The sequence below is a fragment of the Drosophila eugracilis genome, unplaced genomic scaffold (genome assembly GCF_018153835.1).
Source record: "Drosophila eugracilis isolate 14026-0451.02 unplaced genomic scaffold, ASM1815383v1 contig_587, whole genome shotgun sequence".
NCBI lineage: Eukaryota > Metazoa > Arthropoda > Insecta > Diptera > Drosophilidae > Drosophila > Drosophila eugracilis.
Window position 1 is genome coordinate 2022 of NW_024573466.1, and position 12432 is coordinate 14453.

The 12432-nt window shown below is 36.5% G+C and overlaps 1 protein-coding gene across 1 annotated transcript; it reads right to left on the minus strand.

The window, feature by feature from the left end:
• Positions 1 to 11213: 11213 nt before the first annotated feature.
• Positions 11214 to 12197, minus strand: LOC108110514 (phenoloxidase-activating factor 2). Its single transcript, XM_017219593.1, has 2 exons — positions 12094 to 12197; positions 11214 to 12030 (listed from the first exon to the last, which is right to left on the minus strand). The coding sequence occupies exons 1-2, from the start codon at positions 12160 to 12162 to the stop codon at positions 11272 to 11274; spliced, it is 828 nt and encodes a 275-aa protein (XP_017075082.1). The 5' UTR covers positions 12163 to 12197; the 3' UTR covers positions 11214 to 11271.
• Between the last annotated feature and the right edge of the window lie 235 nt (positions 12198 to 12432).

Below are 12432 nucleotides of genomic sequence, written 5' to 3' on the forward strand. Positions count from 1 at the left end.
TTATGGCTTATACTTTTGGAATTAAGTAAAAAACTAAAAACAGTTGTTAAAAGAAAACTTAAAAAGTAGATTTACTTCTTGCTTTTAACTTTATAGTTTATTTTGATATACATTAAAATTTGCACACACTTTCACTGCATTTATTTAAGATAATATTTTCAATAGCTTTTCCTCAAATACGTGGCAGAAGGAGTGAAATTTTTTGGCGCCAAAAGAACATACAAAAGCGAGAGGACAAAAGCTGGAAAAAAGCGAGAAAAAATGCCAAACAAATCGAGAACTCGACACAAAAGTCGCTTTCAAAATTTATTCAGTCAGCGTCGAAGTTCATTTGAGTGTCATAAATCAGTTGGCCCCAGTAGAACCAGCACCATCACCAGAACCAGAACCATCAGAGCCACCCACCCAGAACCACCCACCAGCGCCGGGGAAAGTGGGTGAAGAAGAAGGTTGGAGTAAAATCAAGGAGAAGATGAGAGGCAGGGGCATATAAATGACAACTTTGACTATTGGCTGCCATTGCACGTACAACAAACTGCAGCTTGGGCACGATTCAGCATCGTTGCGGCAGGGCCCTCGCATATTTCCTTGCAGCGGAAAAGCATAGGAAAAGCGTCGGCAAAGGAAAATATTTTCGAAATCGTAGTAGCAGCAGGAGCAGAGCCAAATGTCATGAGAAATCTAGTCGGGAGCAAGCGGCACACACAAAAACATTCCTTTAAAGGGTGGCAGTGTGTGTGTGTGTGTGTGTGCTTAGCCATGGAAAACTGAGGGGGCTACCACCCAGACCAGGGACCAGACATTTCCCCCACATCGACTGGATAAAACATTTCTTCGTTATAAATCAATTTCAATTGCGCGAGCAGCTTAAGCGACAAACGATTTGCAGACAGTCAGCCACTGAGAAACCAAAAAAACCAAAAGACTGCCAGCCAACAGAAAAGGACTTAAAAATAAAAAAAAGACAGAATAAGGATATTCGGCAAAGCAGAAAATGCTGTTTATTTAGGCAATTTGTTGGGAAAACAGCAGGAGTGAAAATCCAGCAAGGAGCTGGTAATATTTCCCCTAAAAATATATTACTTTTTAATGAGCTGTCATCAAATATTAATATTTATAAAGCTGATATTTAAACAGCTGATATGGCAAACCCTATTAAGGCTTTCAAAATATCACATTTTCTGATTTAATTAAGCCTTACAATATTAATCAATCATAATTACATTCACTTTTTACGAATAAATAATGCGTTTCAGTACATAAATCGCTTAATTGTAACGCAATTTAAAATTCTGAGTGTGGAAATGTATTTACGTAAATGCCGATAAATTCACACATTATGTTTTTAAGCAGCGATTTTTAAAGTTAACATATATAAACATAATATGGTTAATTCGGTTAAAAGTGAACTTTAAATCAGGAAGAAATTCCCTTTAAAAATGCAGCTTCCGTTGGAAAAGTTCTTCTTTTTTCAAATATTTTAAACATTTTACCTGAGATAACTTCAAAATATTATATTTACAACCTATTAACTCTTTGTTTATTTGGTTGCCTAACTTATTTTCAATGTATATTAAGTATTTTAATCGTTTGGTTTTTAAAATCTTAAACTGACAAAATGAAAATGCAAATGTAAACAGAAATCCACCGAAATCCCTGTCTAGCCCCAGGCACTAGCTTATGTTAAACAATCCACCAAAAACTTGACATCAAATTTGTATGAGGATAAGGATAGTAACAACCAACCCCCAACCTCTAAACCCCTTAACCCTATATGGTATATGGTTCCATCTCGTTCAGCTGCCGCTGCTGCTGCTGCTGCTGCTGCAAATGAAGCGCTAAATCTGCAAGTGTCAAGCACAGGAGCTGCAGCAGCAACATTTCCTCCGCTTTTCATTTTGTCTTTTTGTTTTTTATCTTTTTTTTATCTCTTTGTAAGCATTTTATTTTGGTTCCTTTATTTTTTGTTTGTTTTTCTTTTCCAGCAAGTACTGGCTGCTGTTGCTGTTGTGTGTGCTTAATTTTTTTGTTTTATTTTGTTTTGTTTGGGGCAGCATCATTGTGCCGCATTTTGTTGCGGACGGGCCTAACCCATTTGCATAGCATAGAGTGTAAGGGGAACGAGGCGATGCGGTGGTGCCTCCATTTAACCCACTGAGCTCGTTTTGGATGCCGCCGAGAGCAACAAAACCGCACAAACCGGAAGTGAAACAATGTACGACGCTTACACACATGCACACTTTTGAATGCTGAAAGGTAACCAGCAAACAACAAAGAATAATAATAAAAAAAACACTTTTACACCTGCCGGCAACAGGGCAACCCAGAAAAATTGTTTGGGCTAATGCTGTCCTAATGCCAAGCTTTCCCCAAGTCCTTCTCCATGAACAAACGAAATATTTGTTTGCGGAAATCATCAGCATCATCATCACTTCCGCCATGGGTTCTCTCTCTCTCTCTCTCTCTCTCTCTCTCTCTCTGTTCATGTGCTGGTGGCATCTTTTCTTTTTTCTTTCCCTCTTTTTATATATATAATTTCACCTGGCCAGGCTGCCACCTTCTACTTTCTACTTACTCCATCCACCTGCTCACAAGTATCCTCTGCTTGTTTGTCGAGAGTTGTTTACCAGTTTAAGTTTTTCGGGTGAGCAGTTTGGGCTGTCTGGCGGAAGGTGTCGGTTCCATTGAGAACCAGATGAGCAGCTAAGGCCACTCCTTTCCTGGGCCAATGCCTGGATCACTTAAAGGGTCAAGAGTCGAGTGCCAGTCTAGGGAATGCCTCTTAGAACTAAAATTGGAAAGTGGGAAATTACGCAGAATAATTATGTTAAATTGCTAGGAAAATTCCTTGAAAATGTTTATAATTGAAAGGAATTAAAGGCAATACATAAAAATAGAAAAACTCAAACCTAAGATTAACCTAAAGTATTTCCCATAGAAACCAACCAACAAATACCTTCGAACCCAATCCATCTCCATCTTGTAAAAGTGCAAATTCCCCAACTTTTTCCCATTGAAATACATGTGCGGTAATAAAGGATTGCATGCCAAGTTAAATTCTATCTTTTTTATCATAGTTCACGTAGCAAAGTTGCTTACCTTTAACGCTCGCTTTGACTTGGCTTTGGAGTGAAAGTGGCTTGAAAGTTTCTGGTCGGCCGCAAAGTTGAAAATTTCGCAAAGCTTCTGCATGGCGTATGTGGTATCTGGACTCCTGCAAAGGAACCCCAACCCCGCTTTCCTAACTTGACAAATTGCAATCGAGAACAACTGAAATTGAATTGTGGTTCTGCAGGGGTTGCAAGGTATTACAGTGCGTATACGTAATTTGATGTGTTGCTCCTATGTTGACACTTGTCAGTGCCTAATAAGCAGCTGTAACTCTTCCGGAAACGGAGGTTAACACAAGAATCTGTAGGAGGCTAAGGAGAGATGAGGGCAGGCCAACTAACGAATAGCAAACGCAAATTGCCAATTATGATAGCAAAGTAGTCGCTTATTTTGCTTATTTATGGCACGATACGAATATTTGATATATTTACGACAATATCATGCTCAGAAAACACACACACACACACACACACAACCTGTGCGAAAAGGGGAACCAGAAAAAGTGGGGTTTAGGAGGAGCGGCGTGCAACCCCCTCCCAAAATTGTTGTACGTGCCGGGGCTGAATTTAATGCGGCCAGGCATGTCAACAATTTATGCTAGATCGAACTGAAACGAAAATCGCACAGAGTAAACAATTTTATATGGATTTTATATAGATCTTAATATTTATTTATCTTTATGTTTGTATGAATTCAGTTTTTTAAGTTGAATATTCAGCTTAAGACTTACTTATTATAAATTATTTTTCCATTATCCTTCTAAAACATTTAAAACTTAATAAAAAATGTGTAAGAAACGCATCTTGCAGTTAGTAAATATCTAAAAAAGTGTGTAATCTTAAGTGTTAGATAGTAAAACAGAGCATAATTTCTATAATAATTTATAAAATATTAAAATGATGTGGAAAATACCATCTAAGATATGTTTCATTTTTCACTCAACTTCTCATCAAGCTTAGAAGTTACACGTTCATTCACAACCTAATTGATACAATTAAGGAGTAATATTTATAAATAACAATTTCTTAACAAATTAACATTATCAAAATACTTTTTTTCCAGTGCATAACCAGAGTTTCAGTCTCGGCAATGCCAAGGATGCCAGCATATGCATCACAAATAATTCGCATAGCTGGCCAAAAAAGTTGCCCTCTGAAGCAATTGGCATAGACGCAGCTTAATATGGGAATAATATATATATGTATATATATGTATATTCCCGATATCGGTTGAAATAAGAAGATGCTAGGGGGCACAGGCAGTTTATAAGCATTTAAGCGGCTTAACTCGCCGTCTCTGACTTATCGCATTGTCATCAATTTGGTTAAGTAGATTTCCCATCTCCCCCCATCGCAGTAGCATTCGTTGATTGAAAATTTTGCACACTCCATTGGTCTTGGGGAAGGACACGTAATTATTTCATTGATTGAAAATTCGTTGCTAGCACGAGGATAACTGTTTGGGAAACGGCAAGGAAAGCGGAAAAACTGCGAGCCACTACTATTCCAGGCATAATCAATCACGTTTTATCGGGATAATTATTGTTTGGCACATTTTCCTGCATAAATTGAGTGGTCTCAGCCTAGGCTGATACTATTATTATTGTTTGCACTCAATTTCATTTTGAAGGAGTTTATTCACTTTAGGGGGTACGGGAAATACGGCCAATACGGATATTATTTATGCAACAAAGCAAATACCCAAGCAATTAGCTTATGCCGCAGACAAAAGGCGCCGCGCCTGATGGGTAAAAGAGACCCCCCAAGGTATCGAAATCGAGCGGGATTATTGGATATACTCGTATATATATATAAATTGCTTGCATTTCAAATGAGTATATGCAGTTAAATGCACTCGGTAAATATTTGCTAAAAGCCCACGGCTAGGGGACCCATAAATTTTTGGCCAGCCACTCGACCTCAATTATTGATTAGCCTTTTCATTTGGCCAAACGCGAAGTGTTGACACACAAGAGACTTTGTAATGGGCAGCAAACATAAATCAAACTAGGAATCCCCACCAATAACCAATGAAAATCCCTTCAAATTGCAAATAAGTTTCGAGGTAATATAAAAAGTTTACGAGTATTTTAAGATTTTAAACAGAAAGTCAAAATCATTTATCAAAAAAAGTAAATTCCATTTTTTGCCAGCCAATTGAATTCAAATATTAATGGTTTTTTTGTATAATAAAATGATAGAAAACCCCAAACATTTGCTAACAACAAAAGGAAGCCTCAAAATAACCATAAAAATGGAAACAAACAAATAAACTCATTGCTGCATTGTCAGCCGCAGAAGGTCAATGAATTATTGATTGTCTCAGGCCAAGGACAAAAGCTGAGCTGAAACTCCAAAAAAAAAAGAAAAGAAATCCTTTTTTTTCAGCTCTTCCACTTGACTGGCCACAACTCAACTTGAACTGGCTTAGAGCGGGCTGGTTGAGTTGTCAAAAGTCTTGCCCCAAAGTGACTTTAAGTAAATAAATCTGAAATAATTCAAGGCTCTGGGGCAAATAAATTCAACTCTCTTTGTTTTGGCATTCGACAGTCTTTTGGGAGTTCGGAACTTAAATTTATTGCCCAGTCAACTATTTTCCCCTTCCTCTGACTTGCCTCTGTCATAGATTCCATCAAACTGATAACAATAATAGCTAGTAATAATAATATGCAAATTGATTTGTTATTATAACTTCTGTTTTTTTCGTACACCTAAAGCCGCTTAGCAAATTGAATGCACATTCAATTGATAGGAGCTGCCAAAATAATAAAACTGATTGTGCTGCTGCCACATCATCAGCAAACAATGACAAACATTAAACTATATCTATATCTGTAGCCTTCTGCTGAAGGATTTACCCAGTGCCAACATTCAGGATAACAATAAATCATATTCGAGTCACACATCCGTATCAAATTGATTTATCTGCTTGACAAGGGCAAATCCTATTAAAATAAAATCTAAAGTAAGAAGGCCAAACTTGGGTCTTTAAACTCTTTGATTCTCTGCAAATATATTTAAGGATATTAATTTATGTTTTTATATTTGATAATCAGCAAGACAACAATATTTATTACTTAAGCATAATGATTTTTATGGATTTCATTTAGTGATTTCTCTGGTTTTTAACTCTTGCCAAGTTCCATACTATCCTTTATTTACCACACAACAAAGCCACATAAAGGTCATTAAAATATTAAAAATAAATGCCTGTAAGCCCAAGTAAGCACAGCTGCCAATCGTATTAGTATAAAAAATGTGTAAACTACCTATTGATTGGTAAAGTAATTGTTTAACAAAACTAAAGCAAATAACTAATAAATTTATTAGGAAAATGCTTTTTCTTTAAATAAATGGTCAATGTTGTGGCTTGCCAAAGGGTTTATTACCACCACAAATATGAAAATAGAAATATAAAATAAAACTAAAATAGAAAAATCTGTTGACTCTTGTAAATATCATTCAAAATACAGCATATACTTTTTCTTAAAATTTCTGTTTTTACGGTTCATCAAGTTTTATTAACTTAAATTACACAAATATTCAAATATACGGAAAAATGCAACATTTCAAATTTGGAAAACAACATATTGCAACATTGCCGCCAGTTTACACATCATTCTCATCGAAGGGCAATAAAACCGCAGCAAAAATATATTTTTTATAATTTATTCTGACTTCTGCAAACTCTTTATTAGAATATGCAAATTTTGTGGGCAAACAAAGAGCAAATATTTTGTATAATTATACCCGTTACTCGTAGAGTAAAAGGGTATACTAGATTCGTTGAAAAGTATGTAACAGATAGAAGGAAGCTTTTGCGACCCTATAAAGTATATATATTCTTGATCAGGATCAATAGCGAAGTCGATTGAGCCATGTCCGTCTGTCCGTCCGTCCGTCCGTCCGTCCGTCCGTCCGTATGAACGCTGAGATCTCAGGAACTATAGCAGATACAAAGCTGAGATTAGGCATGAAGATTCTTGAGGTCCCGGGACAGCGCAAGTTTATTACAGCATCCTGCCACGCCCACTCTAACGCCCACAAGTCGCAAAAAACTAAAATTGCTGAAATCTCAGGAACTATTGCAGTTAGAAAGTTGAAATTCAAAAAGTATAATCTTTAGATGGCAGCGCATCTTATAGTGGTACTACTATCCGGCCACACCCACCCATACGCCCACAAGGCTCAAAAGACGGTTTTCGGATTTTCTAGAAAAGCTGATATCTCGGTAACTATAAGAGATAGAAAGTTCGGATCAAGCATGTATGTTTCTATAATGCTCCCAATGCGAATTGTTTTTTTTCCAATCACGCCACGCCCACTCGAACGCCCACAAAACCCGAAAAACCAAAAATGCAAAAATCTCAAAAACTATAAAAGCTACACAATTTTGCTTAAGAACACGTATTTAGGAGATGCCTCTGCAACTTGCCACGAAGTTGCATCCGGCCACGCCCACTCTAACGCCCACAAACCGCGGAAAACTGTGGAGTCTACAATATTATTATGAATGCCTTCGTTTGACCTTGTGTAACTTATTTCTGTTAATATCTATCGACTTACAAAAGATTTTTCAAATCGGAACATTATTTCGCTATTTATGAAGAAATTAAGGTTATAAGGCTCCACATGGGCAGTGACGTCACTATAAGCATACTCAACATACTTCCTCTGACAATAGGTGGCGCCTTGTGAATTTCCACTAGCAAAATTAAGATTTTAAAATTGTGTAAAACAGTAACGGGTATCTTATAGTCGCGGCACTCGACTATAGCTTTTCCTCTTGTTTTCAAATGAAAATGTGTGCCATATTTTAAAGAACTTTTGTGGAAAGCAAGAGAAAACTTTGATGAGCAATAAAAAAAAGAATTTGATAAACTTATTTCGGGAATGAAATAAATTTAATATTTAATAAGTCAGTTATTAGGCTATTGTTAAGGATCTCTGACAAATTGCCTTCTCTGTCATCATTGTCTTAGTTAATTATGGGAGTTATAATGTCAATTTTAGTAACTTAATCGATTGATAGAGAACTTTAAAGGTTGCCTGCTAAGTGGTATGCTTAGGTATTAACATTGACTTCCCATTATTCCTCTCAGCTTTCAAAGTTGTCCCAAATCTGATAATCAAAGGCCAAGCATTGTTAACCAGAAAACTCGAACTTGGACAAAAGAGGACCCAATTAAACACTGACTTTGGGGGCACTTGGCCAAGATGGGCAGTGCAAGCACCTCGAGTAAGAGAAAGGGGAAGGTAATTGAATAGTTGTCGCAACAATAGTGCCAAGTTCGTTGAAAGCAAGTTGATTCCATAAATCGCATACAAATAGCCACATGGGAGTATTTGTATCGTTCGAACAAAGCCGCCAAGGCAATGGCAAACAAAAACAGGAAACGAGCTAATTACATTCCCCAAAATGTTTGTTTTTGTGAGTGTGTTTGGGGTATTGAGCAAGGGGAGGTGGAGACAGAAAACAATTTGTTGGCTAAATTATCTGGTAAATTAAGCAATTTCAATTCAACAAACGAAACTGAAGAAGATGTTCTTCTCTTTCGGGAAACCCAAAACCTGCAAATCCTCCAACGATTTGCCTTCAATTTTTTCTTCTAATTCAGAAACACACACACACACACACACTAAGGCCAAACGGGAGAGTGCTTATGTGTGCGTGAGGTGCGGCAAGTGCTGCACAAATCGGTTGCTAAGTAGCTCATAATGGCCAAGCTTGCCCCGAAATGCTCCCATTGGGAGGCCATCTTAAGAGTCCCCCTCCTGTGCCACGACTCGAAAGTGTATGTCCGACTTTCGCTGAAGTTGGCCAAGAAACTGGACCTCTGTTTATGTTCCCCATATAACCTTTTTGAAAAAGAAAAGTATTTTTGAATATTAAAGTCTCTTTATAAACGAAAAGATTGAAAAATCGTTTAAAAAGACACTTTTTATAAATTTTGTAAAATTTTCTCTTTAAAAATATATTAAAATTGATTAATAAATGATATTAATAAGTTAGAATACCCATTAGGATTTTAATTCATTTATATTTTAAGCAAATTATTATTATTTAAATTTAAATTTACAATAATCTTAGTAAGATAAATAATAAACCTCCTACTATTTAATAATTCATTACAAGGCATTCAAAATTCGTTTGTTTGAAAATTTCAAAACACTTCCGGTTTTGTTTTTTATGTCTGAATGTTGCATCTTGGTATTTGGCTTCCTGGATGGACCATAAAAAGGGTTAAAGGTTACCAAATGGCACGCATACCAATGCGGGCTTACAACATGTTGCATGTACACACATACTCGTACATACTGCTGTTCAGGTGAGTGAGTCTGTGTGTGAGAACTTTTGATAAATGCAGATTTTATTGTAATTCGATATCAATTTGTGTGTGCGTATGCAAAGGGCAACCAGGGGCCCCGGCAATCGCTGGGCAATCCTCCAATATTGATATTGATATACAATTTTATGGCAAACATTTAAACTGCCGTCCAAAGGAGCGTATTAAAGTGAAATCAGAAACAGAAGTGTAAAAAAAAAAAAGCCAAACCGTTTACGAAGAGATCCATTTCCCAGAGCTTTTCACTCGGAATACCGGGCCACATTAATCAGGCAACTACGGCGGGCAAATTACATCAGTTTTGTTTGGAAATGTTCCCATTTAATTTAATGAGACATCATTATGCCAAAACTTTAATCTCATCAGCAGAGGTGGCTACAAAAGCATCACAAGCAGCAGCAGCAGCAGCAGCACCAGCAGCAACGCAAAAAATTGTAATTATTGAGACAGCGCTTTTTTCGGTTGCAGACAGCAGGTACACTGGAAGAAAATCGATTAATTAATGTTCATTAAAAATAAAAATAAAACATTAAAAAACACTTTAAAGTTAATTTACAGCTAAATATTAACTTAAAAAGTCCATTTAATACATTTTAATGTAATAAAATTTGTTATCGATAAGTTTATTTTTCCCGATTAATCAAAAATCCGATATATATTTTCATTTATCATTCGACAACAAGGTTACTTACGAATTACTTTACTTAGAGTGTATAAGTCAGTGGGCGGTGGGCGTGTCGGGATGCTGTTAATGATGTTTGGCAACTTCAACTCCAGTCCGCCTACACACACATACACACACCCATGACCACAGGCAGCCGTAGAAGCATACACACGCACACACTCTCCGGCGGAGCACACCTTCAGCATCCAATTAGCGGTAAAGCGAGTTTCAGGATCTCACCCACACATACGTATACGTATGCCTCATCCAACCATTTGGGCATCCCTTTTCCACCGCGCACTCGCACTCTTTCTAACAAGCACTCGAATCGCTCTTTTTTTCACACACGGCAAACGCCGTGTTGTACCCACACATATGTTTTGCCTTTGTGCAGCAGCAAACAAACAAACAAACAAACAACAACAAAAAAGTAGCGTGCAAAAAAATGAAAAATGGCAACACTTTAACTTTTGAACGGCGTTTCACCCACAAAACACCAAGCCACCTCTCTGGATTTCAGCTACCTGCCCTCCTTTCAAATGCGAATTTTTTACCCGAGACTATTTTTGTTTGCCAAGTACACTTGAGGAAAAAGTTTTAGTTTGTTTAGAGTAAATTATTTGAAAAGTAACAAAAGTATTCCGGATTATGATTAACTTGCGTTTTGTAACTAAAAAAAAAACAATTTTTAGAACATAACTTTTCTGATATCACTCATACGCCTTGCTGCAAACAGTATAAAAAATCTATTTTCAATATGAAGATATATAAATTGTTTTCAATGCATTTTGATTTAATTAGTATTTTAAAAATTATGTTGAACTGTCTACACAACCATTAGTGTGCACTTCGCATGTACTATATTTTGTTAAGCTGATAAGGCTTGCCTTATTCTGGGCATTGTTTCATTGCTCATATCATGATAATAACCACAGAACCTAAAAAAGCTTACTTTTCCCAGAATTCGAATAAATTAAATATTTATTCTTTCTAATTTGTTATAAAAAACTTATGACTAAATCAAATTTCCGAAATAAAAAATATGTTCATAAAAATTATTTTAGATTATTTTCTTTCTTTAAGATTATAAAATTATTTTACGTTTCAGATTTTATTGATTTACTAACATTTAAAAACTTATTTACTTCTTTTATTTATAATTATCATTGGATTGGAAATTTGCTGACAAATTCAATGTAGAATTAATCCATTTGGACAGTTTTAGCACATCCGTAAAGATGATGGGTCTTTTATCACCGGGCTTGCGAGTTCCCCAGTTGACAATGCCCACTTGGACATAGGAAGGTGAATATGTAAAAGTTTGACAAACCAAGGGAGCACCACCATCACCATTGCAATCCTTTCCCTCAAAGCCATCGCCACAAAATTGACCGATTGGCAATTCCCTATTAAGTCGAATCTTACATACATCATCACTTAATCGTACAATTTGTATCTTCTTAATAACATCGGGATAGTCATCAGAATTCCATTCAGCTTTGCCCCAGCCGTTGAAGAAACAGGAATATCCGTTATATATAACTTCCGGCGATAGATTCAACTGAATCATCTGGATATTATCTGTCATCGTAAATGCTGATTTTAGAATAAGCATGGCTATATTGTTTACAGCGGTGTACGGGCTAAACCCCTCATGACGGACAATCTTCAAGACCTCAAGATCTACATGTCGCTGATCCGTTGTTGTGGAAATATTCCCTCCGCCAGCGCGCACTAGTAAATCATATTCGGTTGTTTCGTTTAGGATACGGCAGGCTGTGAGGACCACATTGGGTCTGATCAGGGAACCTACTCCTATGTATCGAGTTAACCAATACCGTTGATCCAGCACAGCAACCACCCAGGGATATGACTCACGTAAGTAGTTTTGATTTTGCGCACGTTGCAGCTGATGGCGAATGTTGCATGTACATTAATATAACTTTATATTATTTGTTTAATTTAAGTTTACCTGAAATTTGTACGTCTGTTGAGCATTTGCAAAGCTGCACAGCAAAAGAAATAATATATATGGAGTCATTTCTCGATGAGGTTTCAAAGTAAACTGATGCCGTAGAAAATCATTTTTTAAGTTGAACTTATCAGTATTTAACTCGCTGAACAATTACCAGCGAGTTAAACACTGATACTCACTTATACTCATTTATACGAGTATGTGAGTGGATGGCTTATCAGTATTTATTTATTGGAAACTTAGTCATATATGTTCCTTTGAAATATGTATATGGTCCATATTTCGGCTTATATTAGATTACATTACCGAATTTCAAATACATTTTTTGTCTAGAAT

Bases quoted from the DNA above. Each gene is read 5' to 3' on its own strand.
- LOC108110514 (XM_017219593.1), bottom strand. From the start codon at position 12,162: ATGACTCCATATATATTATTTCTTTTGCTGTGCAGCTTTGCAAATGCT. The intron at 12,031-12,093 runs GTAAACTTAAAT...ATTCGCCATCAG, and splicing joins AACAGACGTACAAATTTCAG to CTGCAACGTGCGCAAAATCA.